The 25,646-nt window shown below is 51.5% G+C and overlaps 9 protein-coding genes across 9 annotated transcripts; 3 read left to right on the top strand and 6 right to left on the bottom strand.

Annotated features, from left to right (window-relative positions):
- Nucleotides 1–1,561: 1,561 nt before the first annotated feature.
- P153DRAFT_394327 (uncharacterized protein) lies at nt 1,562–4,118 on the bottom strand. Its single transcript, XM_033671306.1, has 2 exons — nt 3,765–4,118; nt 1,562–3,707 (listed from the first exon to the last, which is right to left on the bottom strand). Exons 1-2 carry the CDS (start codon nt 3,952–3,954, stop codon nt 1,897–1,899), a joined length of 2,001 nt encoding a protein of 666 aa, XP_033526549.1. The 5' UTR covers nt 3,955–4,118; the 3' UTR covers nt 1,562–1,896.
- A 177-nt stretch (nt 4,119–4,295) lies between these two features.
- P153DRAFT_364586 (uncharacterized protein) lies at nt 4,296–5,594 on the bottom strand. The gene has a single exon (XM_033667636.1). The coding sequence runs from the start codon at nt 5,173–5,175 to the stop codon at nt 4,792–4,794; it is 384 nt and encodes a 127-aa protein (XP_033526548.1). The 5' UTR covers nt 5,176–5,594; the 3' UTR covers nt 4,296–4,791.
- Nucleotides 5,595–5,952: 358 nt separating this feature from the next.
- P153DRAFT_364585 (uncharacterized protein) lies at nt 5,953–9,664 on the top strand. Its single transcript, XM_033667635.1, has 2 exons — nt 5,953–6,302; nt 6,356–9,664. Exons 1-2 carry the CDS (start codon nt 6,109–6,111, stop codon nt 9,453–9,455), a joined length of 3,294 nt encoding a protein of 1,097 aa, XP_033526547.1. The 5' UTR covers nt 5,953–6,108; the 3' UTR covers nt 9,456–9,664.
- Nucleotides 9,665–10,790: 1,126 nt separating this feature from the next.
- On the bottom strand, nt 10,791–12,587 carry P153DRAFT_383047 (uncharacterized protein; the record flags this gene model as incomplete). Its single annotated transcript, XM_033670199.1, has 3 exons — nt 10,791–12,126; nt 12,185–12,531; nt 12,582–12,587. 3 exons carry the CDS (start codon nt 12,585–12,587, stop codon nt 10,791–10,793), a joined length of 1,689 nt encoding a protein of 562 aa, XP_033526546.1.
- Nucleotides 12,588–12,827: 240 nt separating this feature from the next.
- On the top strand, nt 12,828–14,275 carry P153DRAFT_285778 (uncharacterized protein; the record flags this gene model as incomplete). The annotated part of the gene is made up of 2 exons (XM_033663422.1): nt 12,828–12,887; nt 12,938–14,275. The coding sequence occupies 2 exons, from the start codon at nt 12,828–12,830 to the stop codon at nt 14,273–14,275; spliced, it is 1,398 nt and encodes a 465-aa protein (XP_033526545.1).
- Nucleotides 14,276–15,310: 1,035 nt separating this feature from the next.
- Nucleotides 15,311–16,514, top strand: P153DRAFT_185275 (uncharacterized protein). Its single transcript, XM_033662403.1, has 3 exons — nt 15,311–15,657; nt 15,714–16,405; nt 16,455–16,514. The coding sequence occupies exons 1-3, from the start codon at nt 15,423–15,425 to the stop codon at nt 16,458–16,460; spliced, it is 933 nt and encodes a 310-aa protein (XP_033526544.1). The 5' UTR covers nt 15,311–15,422; the 3' UTR covers nt 16,461–16,514.
- A 1,747-nt stretch (nt 16,515–18,261) lies between these two features.
- On the bottom strand, nt 18,262–19,854 carry P153DRAFT_373952 (MFS monocarboxylate transporter-like protein; the record flags this gene model as incomplete). The annotated part of the gene is made up of 4 exons (XM_033669489.1): nt 18,262–18,551; nt 18,615–19,106; nt 19,166–19,539; nt 19,592–19,854. 4 exons carry the CDS (start codon nt 19,852–19,854, stop codon nt 18,262–18,264), a joined length of 1,419 nt encoding a protein of 472 aa, XP_033526543.1.
- A 1,164-nt stretch (nt 19,855–21,018) lies between these two features.
- On the bottom strand, nt 21,019–21,921 carry P153DRAFT_394321 (uncharacterized protein; the record flags this gene model as incomplete). Its single annotated transcript, XM_033671305.1, has 1 exon — nt 21,019–21,921. The coding sequence occupies one exon, from the start codon at nt 21,919–21,921 to the stop codon at nt 21,019–21,021; it is 903 nt and encodes a 300-aa protein (XP_033526542.1).
- Nucleotides 21,922–23,621: 1,700 nt separating this feature from the next.
- On the bottom strand, nt 23,622–24,553 carry P153DRAFT_185204 (uncharacterized protein). Its single transcript, XM_033662402.1, has one exon. The coding sequence runs from the start codon at nt 24,426–24,428 to the stop codon at nt 23,697–23,699; it is 732 nt and encodes a 243-aa protein (XP_033526541.1). The 5' UTR covers nt 24,429–24,553; the 3' UTR covers nt 23,622–23,696.
- Nucleotides 24,554–25,646: the final 1,093 nt, after the last annotated feature.

Raw genomic sequence — 25,646 nt, 5'->3', positions numbered from 1 at the left:
AAGCATACTTTCTGGGTCTGCACTACTTAGAGAAGAGTCTGGTAAGAAACAACACGTCGATTGAAATAAGCCAGGGGTTTCTTACTACTTGCGAATCCTGTTTTGACAATAATGTACCACCTTACGCCATGTCTCTCTAAGAACCAAGTGCTCTCGCTTGCGGATATGTTCTTCAGGACGCCAAAAAAGTTGGACCATGTGCCAGTGCGCACAATCGCTGGGGACGCTGAGAGATTGCAGGTTGAAATAAAGAAAAAGGAAGGGGTAACTTATGCGCTCTATGGTTCATGTATACTATGCTAATTTCTACGGTGGCTGCCATGTTGACTTGTGCGGCGGTTGTGTAATTTCGTAAACCCACCCAAACTCCGTTTCCCTTTCCCCATGCTGTCCCAAGCTAAATTCAGTAGGACATGCAGATATGTTCTTACCCCAAGGCCAACTACGTTACGACCGCTGTCTACCAACAACGCTATCGATCACAAAAACCCCAGATAGAGGTTTTCGATGGTCTCAGGCTTATGGGCACAACCCGTCGCATGCCAGATACCGGATGTCGAATATGGTCCGAGACACTGCCAGCAGAACCCATACCTACACTTCGTACCTACAAACGCATCAGCACCTTTCTAAGCCCTTCTACGTAGCCCCAAAAGCCCCAAACGAAGCCAAGGACACTACTCACAAGTTATATGGTCACACCCCGGGCCCTTCTCAATCCTAATCCCGCAGCCAGGACACTTCTTCGTCGTCTCACGAATCGTCTTCTCGCTAGCTCGTTCTGCTCTCCCAATCCTGTCCCACCTGTTAGCAACAGCTCGAAACGACTAAAAGTAATACCGGAATGGAACAAACCGCAACGCAAACTCGATGCAACTCTCCCTCCCATGCCATACCTTCCTACACGCAATACAATATCTACCCTCACAGCTACGACACTTGAACTTGCGCCCCCGTCCATGGACCTGGCCGGCCTCGCACTCGGGCCCAACACACCACATGAAGCCCGGTATGGCTTCCAAAACAGCTCTGCGGCGAAGTCGTAGGTACCTGTGCACAGTCAACGCTGCGTCTTCATATCTGGGTACATATATCCTTTCGATACTTCACTGAGTAGGGGACTTACAAGCGAAACACTTCTTCCTCGGCAAACACAAGCACTTCCTCCTCGTTCATGTCCGCCGCACACGTCACACACGTCATCGCGGTCCATCCGCGCGTCTCGAGACAGACCCGGAGCCAAGTCTGCACACAGGTGCTGCACGCGTTGGCTTCGTGAGTGCAGTGCTGTGTTGGGGGGCGGATGGGCAGCGTGCATGTGAGTGTGCAGATTTGGCATTGTTCCTTGGGGTGATGGCGGGATGATTCTGGCTCCCGGGTGTAGGGGGTGCGGTACTTCTTGTACCAGGGAGTGGGTCTCTGGGGCGGGGGCGTTTGCGCGTTTGCATCGGGGCGTGGTGATGGCGGTGGGCGTTTGGAGCGACTCGAGGATTGACCCATGGTGGGTGGGTGAGCTGGAGAAGAGAAGCAGAAAATGGGTTGGACAATATGAGAGGGAGGTGACAATCGTTGAGTTTAATTTTTGAGAAAAAAGTATTTGTGTTAAATACAATTCCACCGTGGTCAGGATTTCTCTAGTTGGGAACCTAATCATGAGGAGTTCCAAACATGCAAACCAAAAAAATATCACGATCCAAAGAAGTGTCGTCAAAAAAGATAGCCTACCAAGCCGGGTGTATGGGACAAATCTTGTGATTGCGTGTACGCAAGAAGTGACTGGCTACCACACTTCTCACGCACCAGTAACTCGGCTCGGTCCGCCAGACTTTGCAAAATCACACAACTAGCGTACCCCGTCCACGATATATTTCGCTGCGATGACCAACGCTACACGTCTCACTGGTAGTACCACCCCTCCTCATACCGATTCCCACGGTGATCAGCCGCCCCTGCATCGCCATCTAGCGTCTTCCTCACGACGGTGATATAACCGGGCCAATACCCCTCGATCTCCGCACTGGTCGCTTCTGCCTTTACAAGCGCATCATGTGCAGCTTTCCTCTCGCGTCTAAACCTGCCAATCTCAGCAACGACGTCGAAAGAAGGGATCTCTTTCTGTGGCTGAGCAGGGACTTTCGAAGCCTGCACAAGATCTATCGAGGGTTCTTGCTCGTCCGCGAAGAAAGAAAAGTCGCGTGCAGAAGCTTCCCAGAACGCTTCTGAATCTGCATCTTCTGTGGCTGATCGCATAGCATGTCCTCCTCTTGCGCCGTTTGGAATCATGGCTGTTGCTTGTGGCGGTGCGATTTCGAGGACTATGCGGCGGAGGGCGAAGATGCTTTGTGCGTGTTCTCGTTCGGCGACTGTGCGCTCACGGCCTGGGGGAAGCGCGTAGGTGTGCTTTGCTTGCTGGCGGGCTGTTGAGGCTTCGGCGGCGGCGTCTTGGATGTATTGGATCAGGCGGTCGATGGTCTTCTTGTCGGTTGTCGATGTGGGTATGGCGGTTAACACGAGAGTTTGGACTTTGGGAAGCATGCCTGGGTGTAGACGGGGTTCTTGCGACTGACGCAGGTCGAGACGAGCTCTGCGGTCTTCCACGTAGTGTGTTGAATTGTGGTGTGGTATTGTAGTAGCAGGTTGTGTCTTGAGTGCTCCTTTCGAAGAATCGGATTCTTGTACTGTTGAAGAGACATGCAATTCCGGGTTTCTCTTGGACTCTACAAATGGAGTGTCTTCGGTAACAACTCTGTAGTTGATTCTGAGGTATCTCAACTGCGCAGACGCACACTCTGATAAAATTGGTGTTAAATCAGTCACTCCAGAAAGGCCAAGGCGATGAGATATTTCCGGTATATCAGAAAGCACACCAACGTCCAGAACATGTAAACGTCCTGATCTCAGCAACTCCGAAATGCCCTTGACGGTCATGGTGTTACCAGAAAGGTAGAGATGAGTTACACCAATACCCATCACCTCCTCGACAACAAGACTATCCAGAAACCCTCCCGTGAGCTTGCGACGAATATGACCGACCAGACCTTCGGATTCGAACGCCTCCGTACTCCGACTAGCATGATTGTGTTCATGGAACGGTGTAAGCCCTGGAGACAAACCTGATCCAGCATCCATCTCTTCCACTTCTACGCAGTGGTCCAGAAGCAGCCTTATACTGGCGTCCGTGAGCTGATTCTCACTCACGTCTAGACTTCTAACTCTTTTCCCTATTGCACGCGCAAGAACTTCAAACTCCCCATCCCTCAACCCCAATCTTCTGACATTCAAGACCCGCAACTTCCTCAAACCTCCCAACACTCGCAGAACCGCTTCACCCCTCGCCCCCAATGTGCGTGAAAGATCCAGAGAAACCAGTTCAGGGAAATGACATAGTGCTTCCGCAAGACCAGTCGTTGTTGCATTCACACACCCCGATGCATCCAGTAACCGTAGAGCAAAGGTTGGGAATGTGGGAAACCGATCTGGTAGACTCGGGTGTTTTAGAGTGAGTAGCGACGCGTGGTCAAAGAACGGGAGGCCGTTGACAATCAGACACTGCAGGTTTGGCAGACGTTCATGACAATCGCGTAGCCAGTCGGCATGCGGGCCGCCGTAGGTTTCCGCATGGGTTGGCGGGAAATGGAGAGTGTGAGTGAACTCACGCACGAATAGTCGTGCGTGAGGTAATGTGCGCATGAAGTGTGTGAGGGCAACTATCAGACATCAGTACTCTCAAAACGTCTAAGCATGTTGAGATGTTGGTGACACACTATATACAGTATCGTTCTGTAGTCTGAAATGCGACGATGGATTGCCCCAGAGCTGCGGTGTGAATATTGCGTGCCATTTCCGACAGACCAACGCTGCAGCGCACAAGGCTTCCGCAGAGAGATATGGAGCTATGAAGACCCATGGATCGCGCTGGATCGCGCTTTCGTATGAGGGAAGGGCATCATCCATGGCAGTCTTTACGGTGGAATTCCAATACTGAAATCGTTGTACATCGAAGTATTGGTCGAATCGATGGATGAGGTAGAAAAGTACATGTTTGAAGTATATGTTGTCATTCACGCTGTCACGCCCAAGTAAGGCGAATGTAACGTGCAGGCTGAAGTGTGGCTGTGGAAGGACGATGATGTAACGGTCTTGAGACAACGACGTTAGTCAAAGGCGGGACGAACGTCGTTCGCCGCAATCGACGGTTTGGCTTGTCAATATACTCGATTAGGCAGGTCTTGGGTTGCATGATGCAGGCAACGCGCTTGTGTAGCTCTGGTCATGAAAGCCACATGGGACGGAAACCGTGAACATGGGACGGAGCCATGTGCGACATCAGCTCTCGGTCAAGTGTAAAAACGGGAAGTAAGCTGTGGTCTTTGTAGCTCCTACAAGCTTCAAAACTAGACTGATAAACTTGACAAAGGTGCACGTCAGGCGTATACTGATGGGAATTTAGGTACAAGACTCTTACACTAGTCTGGGATGTAGTTGTAAAGTTGTTGCAAGAGTTCGCTGCACCTTAGTTCCTGATATTTCAACTATCCGAGAGACCAGTGCTGGTTGTGATTATGTTCTGCGTTGGAACAGTAGAAAGGCGTTTGTTGTACAAAGCTTCTGCGAATAGGCAACTGTCAATGGGGCAGGCAGTTTGTCTTGTCGCTTGTCTGTTCCAGGAAGGTATACGCCGAGAGATATTGTGTTACCAGACATGCGAACCCCTCAAGTTACACTCATGTCTATTAACAGATCCACATTACTAACACTAGCCAGATTGTGCGACTATCAAGGCCACCTCATCTACCGTGCCGTCACGCTCACACTCTCCACGCCCACAAGGCGAAGCTTGGCCCTATCCGTAAACTCATCCTGGTCAGCCTCGAGCTCCTGACGCCGCGGGCTGTTCGCAAACGCCTCGTTGAAGTGCTGGAAATGGGCCTCGTCCTCTAGCTCGATTAAAGTGATACAGTCGTAGTCGACTGCGTCTGGGTTGCCAAGGATGACGAGAGGTGGGGCATCGTCGGTGTCTCCAGCTCGTGAAAGATAGTGACGTGAGTGACGAACAGGCATGACGTCGCCAAGGATTTCGAGGACGAGTGGGAGGTGCTTGGTTTCGTAGTGGTGTTTGAATTGTGAGATGGTTGTGCCGGGCTTGCGGACAACGAACATGAAGACTGTGTACATTTTGGGAGTGTAGGAAATTGTTCAGACGAGTATGAACGGTGAGAGATGCTTTGAGATCAGAAACTTGAGAGGCTCTACAGAGGTATTATGTATGGGCAGCGATGCCGTCCGATACAGTCAGCCGGCTGGCTGCCTTATTTTACTACTTCCCTTTACAGCCATCTTCAGGGCGCCAGAGGTTCTCGACCAATTCTTTGACTGCACAATACACGAGTTCAGGTTAGAATCAGTCAAACGGGTTGAGAAGGTGTCGAGAGAAAAGCGCGGAGGGACGGCGATGTCGGCTCGGAGGTCCGCGGTGGGTGTATGATGGGCATCGATGCACCCTGCATGAGAGCTCCCGCGTTCTGCCCCTCACTTGGAAGCTGGTACCCCAACCTTGTTGACAGAGCTACTGCATATCATCTCAACACTTTGCCTGTCTTGTATATGTAGATGGTCTGAAGCCTGCTCGAGGCTGGCCGTGGTCTTCACTCTCGTCTGTATTAGCTGCTGAGCAGAGCTCCTGACATAACTATTGTGCAGCGTGAAGTTCCTCGGCATCGGCATCGGTGACTAGCACGCGCTCCCCCACGTAGCCGAGTCGATAGGTAGTCGGTAGCAAGCAGGGCAGATAACACGCCCAACAGGCACAAGGCACCGTTGCTGGCGTTTATTGGCTGGCGGTGCACTTGTCTGGCACAGGACAGACGCTGTCCACGAGCTGCAGTCACGACGCACATGACGCACCCCCTGGTCTAATCTCAGCATCCCGACTCACCCGCCGCGCACCCGCCTCTACCCACTGCCGCTGCCACTCGCACCGCCGCGCCCCCTCGTTCACCACGAACGACCGAGCCAGACCCAGCGCCAGCACCAGCACCAGCACCAGAACCAGCCCAGCAGAGCCCAGCGCTCTGACAGCCGTGCCCCCAACGCGTCCCAGCATCTTGAATGAGCCCATCGCCCGACCCCGTCGCTGAGCACACCAAGCCCGTCTCGAACCTGACGTCTCTCCACCAGCAGCAGCGCAACCGCACAAAGGCCTTCGACACGCCCCAGCCGCGCGGGCGCCACACGTCGAGATATGAGCTGGGAAGACGAGATAGGCTGGGGGAGCGGGTTACGCGCATCTACCCCAGAGACATGTGCGTGGTGTTGCTGACGGGCGCTTGACCGACTGGCTGACTGACTCCGCCAGAACAAACTCGCCCGCGACCAGGCCCTTCTCCTCGACCTCGCCGCCGGGCCCGCCGAGCTACAATGCAACCACGTCTCCGCTGCTCTCGGCCCTTGGCGCCACCAGAACCACGGCTGAGTGGACCAAGTCGCTACCGTTCTTTGCCAACCAAGCCTCGCCAGCCAACGGCGGCATCGTCATCGCTGGCTCCCCGCCCACCTTCCACAACTCGCCCGGCGCCCGAGACGGCCTCTACGCCCAGCCGTCCATGTCCAACTCGCCGCCAGCGTCCCACATGAGGCCCCTGAGCCACCCCAACCAGAACACTAGCTTCGGCGGGCGCATGCACATCTCTCCGCGCGAATCGCCTGGCAGAGATCGAAGGGCCTCCATGTACTCACAGTCCGGCGCCCGTCCACCGTCACAGCAGTTCCCCGCAAACCCACCCCTGCCACACCACCTGCAACCCCACTACTACGGCCTGCCCAATCTCGACCTGGGCTTGGACACTGCTGTGGATGGCATGCAGCCAGGTGAAGGAGGCTACTACTGTGGCTTTGATACTTTGGCCATGGCAGGGGACGAAGCTGCTCAGCCCTCCGAGAACGTGCTGCTCGTCGGTTGTCAGGGCGGTCTGGACGTCTTCCGAGTCGAGCAGGGTAAGCTGGACATTGTGGGCCGCTTAGAGGGTCTCAGAGGTGCTGTAATAAGTGCCAAGATCCTCCCTTGGGCCTCCAGAACGGATCCATTTGCTGCATCCAGACCACTCATTGCACTCATACTCCACGGACCTGTCACCAAGGACAGCAGAAGCAGTAGCGGGAGTGGTTCTTCGTCGGTCGTCGATGACTCCGCCTCTGACTCCCCAAGTAGACCATCTTCCATCCACGGGAACGACTCCGCAACCCAAGTGAGTGATTATCAGACGACCGTTGAAGTCTATTCTCTCAAGGAGAAGAGGAAGGTGGCCGTTCTGTACAAGAGTCCGTTGATACCTCTCACCAGTGCTGTCGACAGCCCTCTCTTCCAGCCACCACCTCCAGCGGGCGAGTTTGTCATCGACGCCAAAGGAAAGTTTGTAGTAGTTGCATCAGGTACAAGCGGGGAGGTGTTCGTCTTTGCTCCATATGTAGCAGAGCATGCAGAGTATACAGAACGATTTCGATGTGTCGGCAAAGTCTGGACTTCTGTTCAGATCCGCGAGCGAAATATGCAGTCAAGTGCTTCAAGCGCTGCTGACGGTAGCCAAGAGGACGTTCCTCCTGAAAAGTATGGGGCTCCGGTCTTCTCACTATCCGATCGCTGGCTTGCTGTCACACCGCCCGGATCTAGCTCTCTATACCCAGTGAATGGTACCGCGTTGACCTCGCCTTACTATGAGCGTCCTCCTGGCATTGCACACCATAGTGTCCCACCTCAGCCGTCACCGAACTGTGCCGTGGATGCCCCTGAGGCAGCTGGTTTGATCGACCGCATCACTAGGGAAGGAACCCAGGTCGCGATCGAGAGTGCACGCTGGGCTACTAAGAGAGGTATTCAGGCTTTCAAGAGTTACATGAACAAGGGCTCTCAGGTTAACGGAAACAACGTCACATATGGTCAAGACCACATGCAGCAGTACTTCCCACCTACGCATGGACATAACCAAACGCAGCCCAGGCAGGAAGCGACTGTAATTGCGATCCATGATCTGCAGAAGATGCTCGATTCGGAAGAGACGAGGAACAAGAACGCACTCCAACCCATTGCTACTGTGCCTGCCGCTCTGGGATGCAGCTTCTTGTCATTCTCTCCGAGCGGCTTGATGATTATGACTGTTAGCAAGAAGGGTGACTTCCAAGATGTGTGGGACCTCAAGCGCATGAACTTCCGACGAGCTCGCAGGACTTCTAGAGAACAGCCTATCGGCCCACACGTTCGACAGGTGGCGAGGTTCGCTCGTATGACAGTTACAAATGTCATCGACATTGTTTGGTCTGCGCCAGTAACCGACAAGGTGGCTGTCATAACTGACAAGGGAACCGTACACATGTTCATGATGCCAGCATCAGCATTCCAATGGCCACCTCCTCGACGGATACGTCAGGCATCACCACCACCCAAGGCAAAGGAAGACGCGACTACGGCAGGTCGTGATGGTGTTGTCAACTCCGCAATGCAGGCGATCAATGGTTCTGCCAAACCGTTTCTCGATGCTGTACGCGCTCGGAACACTAGCAGTGGACCTCGTTTCAGTCTGGGCAGTTTTGGCATGACGCCCGCTGCTGGTGCCAAATCGGGCAAGGCTGTGGCTGCTGGAGTTGGTAAATCGATCAATAACATCCGACATGCTGGCGACAACAAACTCACACTCCCTACATCACCCAGTGGCGTGAAGCCCTACAGCGTACGCTGGCTCACAGGCAAGGGGCGCGGCTCGGTTGGATTGGTGTCTGGTGGCATATTGCAAATATGGCGCGTACAAGTGCGTCCAGCATCTGGCAAAGGAAACTCAGCCAGTGCAACCTCCATCTCTAAGAAAAAGGTGGCTGAGTTTGGCCTCGCCCCCATCTGCGATTCAGCGCTTCCTCCGTCTGTTGCTGAACAGCTGTTCCCTCTCTCAGGTGACCCCGAGCCTACTCAAGAATTCTACGGGGAATGGCTTCCTCGGTCGCTACCTGCTCGTAAAACCACGGAACCATCCCCAGCACCCCTCAGCTTCTCTGAGATCGAAACGAACCCGGCCTACCAACCTTTCCACACCGATCGACGTGTGACGAGGTTTGTGTTTTCACGCCCGGCGCCCGAGGTTCAAGGCAGTAGCAGCGAATACCATCAGGTAATTCCAGGGTTGACATCAAATTTGCACCATGACAATGATGCCTCGCCGTGGCTTTTCGGTGAGGATGTTGAGGCGCTGCGTATCTCGTCGCCGACTACGCGCGTCTTTGACGAGGAAGACGATCTCGTGACAGGCGTTGCAGCGAGGGTGGAGAACAAACTCGTGCTACGGGACGGAGAGGAGGAGGTGGAGCAGGTTGTTGTCACCACACGACGGAGGCGTGTGAGGAGAGATGAGGGCGAAGAGGGCTTCTTCGAGGACGACTGTGAGGTTCTGGATTTTGCGGAGGATAGGGTCTGAGATTCTCTGTTTGGGGACCCTCGAGCCTTTGTCTTGAAGGAGGAGACACGTTCTTGAAAGAAGATTTCCTGGGCTTGAGCACATGTTCTGGATCTGAATCGCGTGGGGAGTGGGCAGGCAACTTTGGCGTAGGGGTTTTCTGCTGCTTGCTTGATCGTGTCTCGTCGCTGGTTTTGTGTATAGACTAATCTACTCGTTATCCACTCTTTGCCTTGTTGTATGTTTGTGATTAAGCGGGAGTTATTACGCCGCTTAGACGTGTTGTTCTTGTAAAAGTATACTCCAGTGTACCTTCTGCGGAGACCAGACAATCTCATCCGAAGCCAGTCAGTGCAACAAGAGAGAAGACAGTTACACATGCGGCAAAACACCCAGTCTCTTATTTTCGCAACGACGAAAAACGTTAGGTAAGTGGATAGATAGCGACTCTGACCAGGCAATACCTACCACACACATCCGCTCCACTCACCCCAATCTCAACAAGAAATGCAAGTACTGGGAATCCTCGCTCCTCGAAACCCCAAACGCCTTGTACGACCGTCCATACCCACGTGGAGCGGCTGACCCACCAGATCCAGCCATCCAGCCATCCATCCGTCCGCGCGGAGCTGGACACTCAAAAAAGCAAATATTGGCACTCACCGGACGAGAGCGCTGCAGCATAACCCCACATGCCACGCGGTATCAACCGTGACGGCAGGATCGGCCCCCACTTGACATGCTGGTCTTTTTTTAGGTGTGGAGGGCGTGGTTTGGCGAGGCTGCGGGGTCTAGAACGGAGTGTGGTGGTGGGTGTGGCGTATACGGGTGTGTGTGTGTGTGTTGGAGTGCTATTGAATGGCACTGTTACATATCTATTTTACTGTCGGCGAGGGCGATGGCATGTGGTGTTTGCTCCGCTCCCTCGTATTCGGGGGTTGTGTTCATTTGCTCACGAAACTCTGGGTCGGTGTTTCATGTGCACGAGGTCGTAAATGTGCCTTCCCTCCTTTACTTGGGTGAGGTTACGCAGCTGGGAAAAAGGAAATAGTGGCGTAATGTTTACCGAAGTTCTGGTACTACCTTGGCTGTTACATGGGCTTTCGAAACACCATGTCCATCGTGAGGCTCGCATAAGCAAATAGAAGTGGATATGGTACTGTTGCATGGTTGTTGGAAGATTTCTGCAAGATTGCTGGGCCAAGACATGAACTCGGAATAGTCGCAGGCTATTACGTTTGGACATTATGGTTCGAGGGCAATGATACCCTGATTGTTTTATTGAGTGGAAGTAAGCTGGAACCTTCAACTGTGAGAGCCTGACAAGATATCCAAATGCGTAGCAGGGCCACCATGTCATCGGTGGGCCTCTTCCCACATACACCTGGGACAGACACAATCTCCCCCGAGTGCTCCGACAGCCCACTCCCTGCGTTCTTGGACGGGCAAGCGAACATCGCAGTAGTGGCTGAAGACTTCTTCGCCTCTCCTCAATCCGGGCTTCTTGCTTGGATCCCGCCCTTCCCACTCGACCAACTTCTCGCGTGTCCAAAATTTCATGCTTCCCTGCCATTCCCAAGCTACGTTGGGGTCGCAGCTATGATTTGCAAGACACCACATCGGATGAACAGCCCCAATCTCTGGCCTTCCATCCAAACCCTGCCGTGCGGATGCCGTACCTCGGAACTTGGCGTAGAGGGTATTGAAGACCCAGGTGTCGTAGCGGTGGCTCTGAGTGAATATGTTGACGTCCATCTTCTCCAGGATATGCAGTGGTAACAACACGTTGCTGTTGAACGAGAACGAAAGAGTTTGAGGCACAGAGCCAAATGCGTCATTCAGTTGGCCTTGGGTATCGACTTGCCATACAGTATCTAGGTTGAGGGCGTGGTAGTCACCCCAGATATACCGTACTTCCTTGAGCTCTAGCGGATGGACGTCCTGCGTCTCAGCTAAAGCTAGCGCGCGCACCAAGAGAAGAGAGTACAGTGAATCGGCGGCTTCACTAGCCGGTACTTTGCCTTGATCCATACTAACTCCACAAATTGAAGAGTGGTAGCTGTCTTGAGCTAGATCATGACAGTCGGTGCTACAGAAGAACACCTCATCGCACTCTTCACAGGTAATAGCGGAGTCTCCGGAGCTCTCTGCCGAGGATACATCTCGAGCACTAGGTAGTAATGTACTACAGGCATCGCAGTATGTGTCGTGAAGTCTTGATACGGCAGTCAAGAGAGACTTCTCGTCAAGGATCTGCTGTCCTGGCAAGATATCCTCTTTCGCAAACACGCCGAGCTGTTTCACGAACCGAGTCTCTGAACTTGATGATTGATCTGTTGAACTTGTCGAGAGGAGTGGTAGCTCGGCAATTTTTACTTCCAGACTTGGTGCTATGCTCGCCATCTCATCGTTGAGAAATTGCAAGCATTCGTCTGAGAAGCGATCTGGTTCAAACTCATTCCATGGATACTGCTCGCGACGTACAACCCCTTTGTCCGGATATTCATCAATATCCACATCATCAGGATTCTCAGACTTGGCCTCAAAGTAGGCGCGCAGCTTCTTCGATAAGGTGTCATTGTGTTTCTTGAAAGTTGTGTCGTCAGGGAAAGCCTGCTGAGCGCGAGTATTGTAATCATAAGCGCTGCGAAGGCATCCACAGAACATGAGGCACTCGACGAGAACATCGTATCTTGAAGAATCAGCGGTCTGTTAGGAAACAATATCAAATTGTACTCTAGCTTACATACGCAGTTTTTGACCAATTTGTTTTCGCCCAAGTCACAACCTGATCTTCATCACTTCTCTGTTCTTCTTTGCCAGGATTCATAGCTAGGTTAGTCATCTTTTCGGTTAAAAAATCAGATGTTGCGGCTTCGAAGACTTCATCGTGATATTCGCCTTCCTCGGCAATCTCATCGACCAGAAGGAGCGCTTTATAAGCATCGCCAACTGCGAGATCGGGATACCCGAGAAATTTGTACGCTTCTGCAAGTTTGAGTCGATGTACAATGCTGTATGGCTGAGCAGGTGTCTCTTGCTGTAAAGCAACGAGCCTGTCGGTGCGTGACTTGCGTAACGCAATTTTCCCTGAGACCTGACAAAGATCAGTCTAGCTCGTAGACTACATACACTGGTACTATCTACCTCCATTTCGAATCGTCTACGATATGTTACAAGGGGCTCAATCGAGTGTGATGTGGTTGGCGTAGTTCAAAATATTTTCTGAAGCGTGCTCCTCGCTTATCGCCGAAGATCGTACGATAGCGTTAACTAAGATCTCACAAGGCGAACTGGCACGATCTACTAAAAGCCATCCATCACTCCAACACTGATACCACTGACTACAAAGACAAGCGGAAAGTCTAGTAAATAAATTCAACTCACGACGACATGCTTCCATCTGCAAATGAGCTGATAGCACAGTTTTTGAGAAGTCATGGCTACACCGAGGTACCATACGTCATCATGTTGTTGGAGATGCCTCGACTTACTTGTGCCAGACGTTAAAGAGCTTCATTGCAGAGGCTGGTCTCCCTGTTGATGTAGGCGCCGCTTCAAATGGGTCGGTTACGATCGAGACAATCCTCCATGAGAAGACCACATTTGATCTCAGCCTCAATTTTGAAAAACTCGGCATGGACGACAAAGACCGCCGATGGACCGTTCAAGCACCTTCAGAACCAACAGTATTGGGCTCCCTGCCTAGCCGTTCGAACATCCTCAGCATTGCTGTGTTTGACTTGTTACTACCTTCCGCAGCAAGTCCTCGACAGTACGTTGCTGTCTCCACGGCCGATCGCCGATTACACCTTATGAAACCTACGTCGTCGACTTTCGAGTTAGTGCACTCCTACTCCTGCTTCCAGGACTCGCCCATCTTAGATGTAGTTGCTATAGGATCACAGTATCTGCTCGTTGCATCGATGTCCGGCAAACTCCACTTACATGACACTGCGAGCGATACAACCCTGGACGTGCGGAAGGATCATTCCAAATACCTTGTGAAGCTTGCTAGCTGGTGTAACGGGAACGCCACAATGATAGCCAGCGCAGCGTGGGATGCAAGAGTGCTGCTGTATCAACTCGACATCGATGACGATGCCCCTCAGCTTGGGGAGCCTATCGCGGCACTTACACTCCCGAGCATCCCAGAAACACTTTTGTTTATCAGATCGCCCGAGCACGGAACCCCAGTTCTGTTACTGACTCGGCGAGACTCCACGTTCTTATACTATTACGCGATTCCTAGTCATAATTCTCCCGGGTTTACTCTTCTCGGCAAGCAAAATCTCGCTCCGCATTCTAATGCGTGGGTTGCATTCACACCATCGGACGTACGGATATGTCCTACCGACCCAACTTTAGTCGCTGTGGCTACTTCGACAACGCCACATATGAAATTGCTCGTAGTAAAGCTCTTGCTCCCACCCACTCAATCCTCGGCACTCGATACGGACGACGTGCAAGACATTGAAACGGTTACACAAGCTTCGCAGGCACGCGCTGAGCTTTTGATCCAGAACAGAGAAGAAGCAGCCATCTTAGTAAATGTCTCTACTCTTGCGCCACAGACGGCATACTCCACACCCACACTAGTCTGGCGGCCTGATGGCTCCGGCATATTTGTGAGCTCGGACGACGGGACGGTTCGCGGCATAGAAGCGAATAGTGGAAAGCTTGTTACAACTTTGTCAGCTCATGAGCCTGGGTCAAAGTTGCGGTGTCTTTGGGCAGGTCACCTAAAAGGGATGCATGATGACAATCCAGACAGCGATGTCGACAATGAGTATCTCATTAGCGGCGGATTCGATCAAAGGCTGATCCTTTGGAGTTCCTAAGAGATGTTGCTTTGCGCTTCACTCTCGCTCAATTTGATTGACGTTCAACAAGCAAAACGGACCAATCTTATTTACGAACGGCTCGCCTACTGTCAGCCATCGAGGCGTGGGCTGACGGCCCTCCCGAATGACATTTTAGGTGGTGAGACTATAACAAATCAACCATTCTACTTAGATAAGCCTTCAGTGCATGTCGACGAACGATAGATGATATGGCCTATCTCCGACCGTGTTAGATCTACGCTTTGTTGGTATAATCGAGATGAGGCTCAGACGTTGATTAGCTGCCCTGGACTCCGCTTCCGACAAGTAAGAAGAAATGAGTAATTACTGATCACTAATCTTGATGAAGCAGTCATCAAATTTCGTCCTGTAATAGGCAGGTTTGGTGGATTTCCTTTTTGTTGGCGACAAATATCCCGGACGTAAGCCACCAGATCGGCCACGCGATCTCGAGCATGGGTCTCATGCATCGACCAACCAACGATGACGCACATTGTGGGGCTGTATTCACAACATCTAGAATTTCACGTAAGGAACTCATTCTTCGCTTCCACTGCCCTTTTTACCTTGCCGGTCGCCGACTCCAAGAGTGGGATATCTTCCGCCATGGGTGGGTCTCGTCGTAATCTTGAATGTGCATCTCTTGGAAACTCGAATCACAGTCCCTAGACGGCGTCTTGAGATGTTTTTGCTAGGATCTGGAACCACAGTACCACCCGGGAAGTTGGAGCAAAAGCACCTTCGTCTACTCTCGTAGATGACTAGTGTTATGAAACATCAGGATGCCAGTGGGTGTACGCCTTGCTGTATGGCTGCGGTGAATGCTTCCATTCGTTCATCAGATGGTTTCTTGGCTGTCACCTCGTCCGAAAACGAATCCCTAGTGTATACTGGGTGGCCCTTCATGAATGAGGTATAAGTATAACCTTGGTGCTACGCGTTTGTTCTCAAACAAAGTTCAAATCAATCGAGTTCACTTAGCAACCTTGAAGATATATCACATCTTCTTCATATCATTAGCAGTCCAATCCATCTTCTACCTCAAATAGCTACCTCAAGCAACACTTGCGTCCTAAGCCACGACCTCTGCTCAGCGCAATTGTCCCTCCATCTACCGAACTCATACCCTTCCAGCCGAACCAGAATGTCATTCTCAGCTTCGTGGAAAGATGGAGACGGCGATTTTCTACTCGTTGTGTCTGGATTGACACGGTATGCACCTTACTTGACCGGGTGGCAAGAGTTCAAGGATCATATCCGTAAGATAGTTAAAGAGCAGCCTGGATGGGTCGACGTATATGCAAGCCAAAGTCAACGTAGGGGCGAAATGCAAGGCTGGTGCAGACTCAAAGACAGGGAAGATGCAGATGCAGCTTACAGTATGTGAAGACAATAGTTACAAGAACTCTAGCTGAAGGCTAACAACTCCCGTTAGATATATATTTCAGGTCAAAAGGCATGCTGATACATGTCTGGGAGACCTGTCGTAGCAACGAGGGGTTCCGATTGTTGAAATGCAACTGCTCTTCACACTTCTTGGAACTAGCCGAGGGTAGTCACTCTGCGGGCCGATGCGGCATTGACATCGGAAGAGTTAGTCACTTGACCGGAGGAAGTCGATCGTATACTGTCTCGACCCCTCAGTACATGTCTGCTCCACCCATGTATTCGTATGCGACCTATCCATCGATCCAAGGCTACGCTGTCCCATCTATCTATCCGGTCCATACGTTGCCAACACAGCTGGTCAACACGCAAAAGCCAGTTTATTCAGTAAACACGAGTGGATTTCCTGTAAACGTACGGGATGGAGCAATGTTGACCGAAACCCGCGGAATCTTCATCTCGGGTCTGAGCTACAAGGCGGCACCGGCAGATCTCATGGCACTACTACAGAGTGTCGGAAGGCCTACCGAGGCCCCTAAGATGCAACGGGATCCTATATCCGGCGTGTTCAAAGGCGTAGCGACCGCCAAGTTTTCTTCGAAGGAAGAGGCACAACATGCTGCGACCCACCTGAACTACAGGACGCACATGGGAAAGACACTCAATGTTCGCATGGATGTGGACGCCACAGTCGTTGGACAGACCGAACCCCTGATTGCGGTCGGCTCCAATACTTACCGGGTAAGCGTAACGGTATATTTCTTTTTTTGACATCACTGACCTCAGACAGTACTGATATTACCACACTCGAGTCTTTTTGCATCACAACTCCCAGAGCGTAATTGTTCATCTCGGAAGAAATTGTTGAATACGTCAAGTGTTTCATGTTGGCGTTCTGCGAGGTCAGATTGATTCTCTACCGTTTTGTTGAATAGGGCGCTCAAGGGGTTGGTTCGGATGGAGTAACGGCGTCTTTCGTGAGAAATGAAGCATCGTATTCTTTTCAGCAATTTCGACATTTTTTGTCTGTAGGAGTTTTGTGACATGTGGTCGCTTGTGCTTGATAGAGTCATTGATTAAATTGTATTTGCTTTTCCGATAATTATCCACGTTCAACGCTGTTAGTGTGATACAAGCTGTAGATGCGCCACAAGGGTCTTCCCGATGCCCCGCTTGCTTCTGATACGTTGCATTTAACACTCTTATCCTTTTTCAATACCGATACACCAAAAACTCTCTATAGAAAGATCTCCACCGACGCACGTGAGCGCTCGTGGGCGTAACTTATTATTAGACATTGCTCGCGCTAACGGCTTCGACGGGATCTTGGCGCTGTCATTTTGACACATCGGATTTGGGCGTACACATGCAGCTTACGGGCGCAGGTCCTTCTTCGGACCACACCTCCGGGTCACCTGGGTCAACCTGCCACCGACTGGCTGACCGTTGAGATGTCTGGGGGCAGACTCCAAGATATCTGGCCTCTACGGATATCTTCGGGCGCTGTTGTGCCGCGCCACCGTGGGGAATTAATAACGAGACATGCAGGACAGACAGCTTTTAGGCACTGAGGCAACCATTTAGGGAAATATTCGTCGAGCATGAACTGCCAGCGTTTTCTCGGGAAGTGGAGTTCACTACGTAACGCGGACAAGCAAAGTAGCCGTAGTGCTTATCCAAACGCATTGCACTATGTGACGGAAGGAGACGATGTTTCCTTTACAACCATTACTAGGAGAAGTGCTATCTCATGGACATTTTCGGCGCTACCGATGAGCAAATCATGGAACAAAGCCTCACCAACACGGTTAGACGTGTCTTCGCAACCCATTCGAATAACCAATATATAGTATACGATATGTAGCACCAGACAATGTACTTGGCGATAACACACCCTATGTGAGGCACGAGGCTGCAATGTCAATGAGCAAGTGATACCAACATCACCAGCGAACCGAAATGGAATGTGACAAATAGTGTACAACAACCTCGCCTATCTACGATGTGCAATACATTCAGGGTGTCTGAGATCGATGTTGCTGTTGACCCGAGTTCTCGGGAAAGGGAAGGATCGCAATCCATGTTGTGACTGCAGCGATCGGTGGTGGAGAGATTCCCCAGGCGTCACACGTCATTATTACTTTTTTCTTGGATACCAGCTCCGGAGAGCAGCGCGACCTGCATGTAGCGAAGAATCCGAGTACCCGGAATGATACCGATAGTGGTATTCTTCGGTGTGGGGGAGGTTCTAGAAAACGGTACAGGCTGTAGATCTTAGTCACACATCGACTCGCCTATCTGGACTTTCCAAGACAAATACTCCGCAAAGATTAGCAACAGCTTGATGAACGCGTACATAGTATGAGCGTATGACACAAGTGCGGCGCACCAGCTACGAGCACTCAAATTTAGTCACAGAGTCTATTACGCTACCATATTGTGACAATAGAGCTATCGAACAACCATTGGGTATCTTGCGAAGTTTCCTTATTTAGAGCATTCCGATGTTGGGCTGCATCCCGGGCGTTACAATCTTTCCAAATTCTTATTACACTTCTGATAGACCAGTTTGCTATTGTTCTCAGTTTTGTTCGATTTCACACCTTCCAGCCCTTCTTCTGCGTCCTCATCGTCAAGTACCAGAGCACGCATAGCCAACCCGTACCCGCTAGCAAGAAGGCTCCTGACCAAGCCTGCACTCCAATAAAATTCGTCTGCCCGTTTTCCTTTTTTTTCAACAAAGCACCTGCAATAGGCGCTCCGATGAGTGTCGCAATACTCGACACGCTCCAGGACATTCCCAACCGTGTTCCCAGGCGCGAGAGATCTGGCGTGATACTTGCAAAGGCCGCAGAGGGAACTGTAACTAGAGCAGCAGAGCAAAATCCTAGTAATTATTAGCTCAATTCCGTGGAACTACGAGTAGTTTGGACCTGGAACGAGGACATACCCCAGAGGATACTGAAAGCAATGAATGTGCTCTCCGTTTCAATGCTAATCCAGGACAATGCCATGATCCCACTCGCAAATGAGCACAATGCCCAAGTAGTTATTGGTCCGATGTACTGCGCCAGCACTCCACTCGCCAATCGACCAAAGAAGCTCGCAGCCACACTCATCACCAGGAGATATAGCGCCATACTATCCGATGTACCCAATCTGTCTCTTGCATATGTCGGTATGTAAAAATAGGGTATTATATAGCCAAGGAATGTAAAAAAAGAACAGCAGGTGAAGACAAGAAAGAGCCGGTCTTTCAACGCACTGACATCGAAGAGCGCGCGAGCTTTGCGGGGAGTAGCAAGCACTTTAGAGCCACTGAGGAGCGCGGGGATTGAGAGGAGGGCTGCGGCTAGGGCGACGAAGCCAATAGAACGGATAGCCACAGGGAAACCGGATGACTTGGTAAGACGGTCAAACATGATGATATAGACGACCCCCCCTACTCGAAGTCAGCAAACTGCATGTGCTCTCCATAAGGCTCGTTCCAAGAATCCTTACCCACTGCAATTCCACTCATCACAATGCCCAATGCGAACGCTCTCTTCTTGTCAAACCAAATACCTACCAATGCCAGACTGGGAATGTATAGTAGTCCAGCTCCGAGACCCATGCACACTCCCTGAGCGAGGAAGACCTGCCAATACTTTGTACACAGGCTCAGCATCATAATACCAAACACAACTAAAAAGTTGCCAGCAAAGAGCATGGAGCGAAAATAGCCTTTGTCAAACAACGGCCCTGATAAGACACCGATGACGATGAGAAGCCAGCCTTGCACTGTGCCAATCCAAGATATGGCGGAAGGTGAGGAGGCGGAGAGGAAGGAAGATTTGTAGTACGCTTGGAAGGCGCCGTAACTCAGCGTGAATCCCCTGTACCATGTTAGTACATTAGAGGAATGTCTGAGAGAGATGGAGTGTGAACCAGATGTTGATGTATATCATGAAGCCGCCAAAAACTTTCAGCCAGGCGTGTAAACCTCCATCTGGGGGTGGAGGAATCTGAGAGCCTGCTGTGACAATTGACAATGCATCGGGTTGTGCTTCTATATGCTCGGGTGGGTTCCCCTGCTTGTTTAGATCTTCATCTTGTATGTGTCTCGTCGATGATGGTCTACTATCGTGTTCCGTCTCAAGTAGTTGTTTCTCGATGGGTTGTTCTCTGGCGAGGTAAAGTGGCGACGGCATCGAGGGCTAGTGAATCGCTCGATAGCCTTGGACGAACTAATAATCTTTGACAAAGTAACGAGTTTCAACAAGTACCAGCCATTCAGACTCAATCAACAAAAACAGTTAGATCTTCCGCGGCGCGACAAGACAAGTGCTGTGTCGATCGTGAAAGTGTGAGGCTAAAGAGCGTCCAAAACCAACAGAGGAAAGATGGTAAACGAGCAACACGCAAATGTTAATTACCGGGCCTCAGGACTTTAAAACCGTAAACCTCCAGCACATGGACACATTGTGACGATTTCCAAGCGACTCTGCCGTAACGAAGATGTGCGGGGATATCATACGTGGTACCGAGGTCAAGGATTGCAGATGGCGCTAGAGATGAAGAGGGAAAGGACAGAAATTGTTTTATCCGACATGGTGAGAATCCGTGTTCATGTTCGTAACTTGGTGGGCGTCGAGAAGATAATGCGAAGCGCTTCGAGCCAGGCGTGATGTTGGGTTGAGACTGGGCTGAGTTGTCCAAGCCTTAATGCTACAATGTGATAATGGCTTGCTGGAGGCGACATCACATCGTGAGGTCTTCGAGTAAGCTGGTATTTAGTCGTCAACCGCAGGACGCCTGATATGGCTATCGTAGCTGCTGCATCAGATTGTCACTGATCGTAGGCGTGAGTGGAGACCTAAGCTCTGCATTGAATGAGCACTCTGTTGAGAACTCAGGTGTTGATCATAACAAGTAGACAGTACAAATTCGATGCTGCTTCGCGTCTGATTTCATGCGACATACGTATGAGTGTGATCGAACGTGGAAGGTGCCATATATGACTGCGGAGACCTTCAAGTCAAGTACTCAAGTGAAACTGTTCAGCGGTCGCAAAAATCTTCGAGCAATGTTCGGAAGGCAAGTCCAAAAAAGTGTAATAAGCAAGAACGAACAGGACGAAGAGTAAGGCGGGCCGATGATAAGGGTTGAAAAATTCAATTGATGTATTCGTTGTAAGAAACGGACGCCTGAAATTGCCTCGAGATACGCCCTTGAAAATGTGTTATACAAATAGCCATCTGGTCCTGCCTTATGCTCTTATGCCAAGTCTGCGTGATGTAGTCGGTAATCGGTCGTTTTCAGAAATGTCGTCTACCGCCCTGGATTGGAGTTTTGAAAGAGCCTCAACTGCGTCCTCAAGCTGCAGGCTTAGGGGCGAACCGAGCCTTCCTCGCCTCCGCCGCGGCCTTGTCCTTCTCGCTATAGCCGCTTGCCGGTCTGCCACCATCTTCCCGGCGAGAGCTTCGATCATCTCCACGGTTGTTGCGGCTGTTGCGAGTGTCGCGAGTGTCATGGCTCTCACGGCTATCGCGATTGTCTCGCCTACCACGTCCACTGCGACCGCCGCGTCCTTCGAATCTGCCCTGGCTACGGCGTTTGTTTTCGCTAGTGTCTTCAGCGTCTTCTCGCCTGCGCTTTTGGTTGCGCTCGCGCTCTGGTAGTGCTTCATCGAGGCCCTTGGGAGGTGCACTCTCTCCAAATTTCTTAGCACGCTCCAACTTCTTGAGGCCTTCGTCGTCTTCAAACTTGGTGCCAAACTTCAGCGCGCGCTTCTTGCGCTTCTCGATTTCCTCATCCAGCTTCGTGGCTGCGAGGCCTCGTGAGTAGTCGGGAGCAGGTTCCTTTTTCTCCTCTGTCTTCTCCTCCGCCTGGACATCGGCGCTTCCCTCCTTCTCGCCCTCGACAGGTGGCTGTACTGTCAAGTCATCGGTCTGAGCAGGATCGATGTCCGCGATTTGGTTAGGAACAGCTTGTGGGTTGAGCGCCTGGCCTTCACCTCCAGCTTTCTCGACTGTTGCTTCGTGTGTAGTAGTAGTCTCGGTCTTATCTTCTGATGTAGCAGGCGCAGCCTTGGCGGCTTCTGCAGTTGCATCGTCGACCTCGTCATCCCAGTCAATCTCATCCTCGCCTGCAGGCTTTTTGTCATCGTCTTTGGTGAGACGATCCACCATATCCGCCTTCTTTCCGCCGGTAGGAAGGCCGCGTTCCTTGAGTAGCGCCTCAAGATCGGCGTTCTTCATCTTGGTGTATTCGGGCATCTTGTGCGCGCGTACGGTGGTAGGCGTACCGGTAGAGCTGTGCTATACTTGACGCGACGCGGATAGGAGACGCGCAGCTGACTGAGCGACGTGTTTCGTAGGCGCAAGACAGTAGCCAAGCTCTAAATTACCGGCGCTAAAGTGAAAGATAGCTCAGCGCAAGTAGTCAATGTCGAGCAAAGGTTGTAGGGTGATGGGGAAGGCGCGTTGGAGACAAAGGGTGTCCTCGAAGGAAGGCGCGGCGCAGGTGAGACTGTCTTGAGCTTGGACCTTGCCAAGACCCTTCGCTCCTTCCAGCCGTGGATCTTCCCCGGGTCCGCTTTCAGACGTTCATGGTCACTTTCAACGTGAGTGTTCCACCAAAACCGTTCTTGTCGAGCGATAGCAATCATATTGATTATGTCCGTCGACGTTGCGGGATAGCTTTGACTGAAACGTGATAAGCATATATAGTGGCCTCGAACGTGTTTCTCGATCAACCCTCGATTTGCTAATTGTGACAAAGTTCCACACTCAAACACGTTGCGGATGCACCTACGTAAAACAAAGCTCAGAAGAACGAAGAGCTAAGACTCGAAATCGCGTAAAGATCAATATTGGGGCTCACTTTCTCCTCAAACTTATCGAAGTCCAGATTTGGCTGTGGTGAAGACGTCCAAGCCTCAGAGAGTAGGTTAGAAATCGCGTGTTCCTCAATTGAAATCCTCTGTCATCAATCTCGGAATGTCTTTTATATCTTTGGCTCTCTGAGCTTGATTTGTTGTCGTCCGTAAGAGCTCTCTATTTTCGGTCCCTGTTGTTGAGAGGACATAACAAGACAACAGTGAGATGCTGACAGTACTCGTCATATCTCGCTCAACGATCTCAAAACAGTATCATGTCCGTTCTAGAATATGTGGCTGTTCAAAATGGGTTGACGGGTGGACATGAGGTTTTGTGCTGACCGGAAGTCCGCGGCGTGTGGTTCAATCGTCTGCGCTCCCGAGGAGTCTGGCGTTATTTACAGTTTTGATGAGAGATTATGATAAACTCAGGACAAGCATCCCGCCACAGGTTGCATTGAGGCAGGTTGGCCGCGGCGGCCCGGGCTCCACAGTGGCATACAAGGTTCCCGTCCCTTCACCACGAGTGGTTCGTAGGCATCTCAAGCACTCGCGCCGTGCCGCCCTTCCCTCCTTGTCCCACAACGGCCACGACTAGAACGTAGACAGGGCAAGCTAGCATATCTCAATCTCTGAATATGAGATGTCAATTACGTACTCGATCGACCTTTGATATCGGCGATGATCAAGGGAGAGCAGTGTATAATCAGCGGTTCGTTTGATTTCAGATGGTAAATGCTGATATCAGAGTCTGGGCCTAAAGCAGTGTCGTGCGGGATATGTATTTGAATTCATTTGAGAAGGATTGATTGTACTAGCAGATGGTTCTGACCTTCGATTCACTGCGCCCTCGTAGATGGCGAGGGCAGCACTCCATATTCATCTACTCAATGGGTTCTTCGATCATCATACTCCAGTTCCCCTCTGAGATACAAGCGAGGCTCCCTGCCCACACATCTTATGAGGTATACTCCCCTGTATTTGCCAAAGCCACCCATAACACGAGCTTCTTCAGTCTGTGAAGATGACGAATGGCCAGGTTCTTCATGTACGCACCACAGTATCCACAGTGTTCTAGGATGTGTCGAGCGCCTTCAACATCATATGCACATCTCTGTAATAATGGCACAATCCAGCTCGCTCTAGGCAGGGAACTCAAAATTGGGAAGACGTTCACGGGTACGGACACAAGGCTCTTACCCCCTGCATCCGGCCGCTTTCCGTGATCACGTCCAAGTCCAGTACATGATTCTGATTCGCAGCTGCAAGGTAACGTGATCTTTGGGCTATGCGGTCGCGAAATTCGTCACATCGACAAAGCACGAATGACCGTGCAAGGGAGGGGCCAAGTGAGCGTCGTGGCTTGAGTGTGACCTGGATGGAGGGTTGGAGAGAATAAAGGCCCTCCATCCCGACATGACGCAACTGAAACTGTTGAGATGAGCAAGAAGGGCCGTCTTTTGCCATGCTCGACAACAGCGTTTCTTTCAAAGTGACTGTGATGGCGAGCGTGCGAAGCTGTTGATGTGTTGTCAAGTGGCGAGGTAGATCGGGCACAGCCTCTTTACTTAGCGACACCGCTTTTCGGGCTTTCCGACTCACGTGCACGACGACCTGGGGCGTACACGACGACAAACCAAGAAATTTGTGGGTCTTGTTGGCGTAGAATTGATCACGAAAATAGCTGCGAACACCGAAAGCGTTGGATGTGCAATGCGGAAAAGGCCCCAGAAAACCATGACTCTTCGCATCAGAATGTCGAGCCGTCTGCCGCGCTACGGGCCCTGATTGAACCATCAGACCTATTGCATTTTGCTCACGGTGCCCAGCGGCGACGGCGTTTGCCAATAAACTCGTCTGTTGGCCGTTTTGGGAGGGGCCGCATGCGACCCGTCGGTAATTCATGTTAATCTTCCACTGCACGAGCTGTAATGTCGTGGCTGATGGTTGCGCTGTGTTCAACGGCTGGATGGGAGTTGGAAGCTGAATGCAAACGCCATGAGCGAGTTTTGCAGCAAACTCGCGGCCGTAGTTGCACGTTGCTCGCTAGGTTTCTCACCTCAGCTCCTGAGGCATAATCGCTCCATCATCGAGCGACTCTCAGGGCGCGGAAGCCGTGCAAGGCTTGAGCGGTCTGTGAAACTTTTGAAACGGCATGAGTAGACGACAGTTAGTTACGACCGAGGAGCCAATGACATTTCCACATGACTACTGCCGCGCAAATGCTGTTTGCGAATCGTCACCCACCATCGTCGTCCAGACATCCAACTGGTCGCCCTTCTTTCTCGAGCCTCCGCCAGCCTACCAAGCGCAAGCGCCCGTACGTGAACCAAGATGCTATGCCGGCGAGCCCAGCTCCACCAGGCCGACGGCGTCGACATGGTCGTTGAAGCGGGTTGCGCTGCGATTATCGCAATGTTATACATATCCAGAGGCTACTCTTGACCTGCAGTAGCCGGCGAAGCGCCTTGAACCAACTGATGGACAACGACCAGCTGATCAACGTTACTACCTTTTCGTATACTGCGTAAGCCAGAGTGTCTTGATAGGACCGCTGAACTGGGTTCTTTCATAAAGACGCCCTGGCCCCACTGAGGCGATCTGGACGTCTTCCCCACGCCTAAACGGCAGACCCTGAACAAAACGACGAGACGCGTGAGCTAGTACTGGGGTGCCAGTATAACACATCACTCGCCCTCGCTGCAGCGTGTCACGTCGCTGTCGATTGCATCCCAGGTACGCAGTAGGGTAGCCTTGCACAGCCCCAGGACTTTGCCGAAGCAGCGCGATAACCCAATCGGGGCCGCCGAACAGAAGGTGGCGCAAGACAGAGAGAGCATCAGATCCTCACCGAAAGACTGCAGGACAACGTGGTATCCGCCTGTATCTTTTTGCTGGTCGACTTATATTGATGGACTTCCATTCTTACAACGGACTAAATCCATCTTGCCACACTCGTCCCGACAACGCAGTCTTCCCGCCATCACCCGCTCCACCAAATCGCCTGACAGCACCTTCCCGAGTTGAGGGTTGCTAACGACTTTTAATATTCGATATCGTCCAGGATTGCGATATTCCTAGTGAACCCGCCGCTCTAAATCCTCGTTCCCAAGAGTTTTACAG

This window comes from Dothidotthia symphoricarpi (genome assembly GCF_010015815.1).
Source record: "Dothidotthia symphoricarpi CBS 119687 unplaced genomic scaffold P153scaffold_5, whole genome shotgun sequence".
Classification (NCBI taxonomy): domain Eukaryota; kingdom Fungi; phylum Ascomycota; class Dothideomycetes; order Pleosporales; family Dothidotthiaceae; genus Dothidotthia; species Dothidotthia symphoricarpi.
This window is presented reverse-complemented; position numbering and strand designations above follow the sequence as displayed.

Coding starts and splice junctions, on each gene's coding strand:
- P153DRAFT_394327 (XM_033671306.1), bottom strand. CDS start 3,954: ATGGATGATGCCCTTCCCTCATACGAAAGCGCGATCCAGCGCGATCCA. Junction 3,708..3,764: donor ACAGAACGATACTGTATATA/GTGTGTCACCAA, acceptor GATGTCTGATAG/TTGCCCTCACACACTTCATG.
- P153DRAFT_364586 (XM_033667636.1), bottom strand. CDS start 5,175: ATGTACACAGTCTTCATGTTCGTTGTCCGCAAGCCCGGCACAACCATC.
- P153DRAFT_364585 (XM_033667635.1), top strand. CDS start 6,109: ATGAGCCCATCGCCCGACCCCGTCGCTGAGCACACCAAGCCCGTCTCG. Junction 6,303..6,355: donor CGCATCTACCCCAGAGACAT/GTGCGTGGTGTT, acceptor TGACTCCGCCAG/AACAAACTCGCCCGCGACCA.
- P153DRAFT_185275 (XM_033662403.1), top strand. CDS start 15,423: ATGTCATTCTCAGCTTCGTGGAAAGATGGAGACGGCGATTTTCTACTC. Junction 15,658..15,713: donor AGATGCAGATGCAGCTTACA/GTATGTGAAGAC, acceptor AACTCCCGTTAG/ATATATATTTCAGGTCAAAA.
- P153DRAFT_185204 (XM_033662402.1), bottom strand. CDS start 24,428: ATGAATTACCGACGGGTCGCATGCGGCCCCTCCCAAAACGGCCAACAG.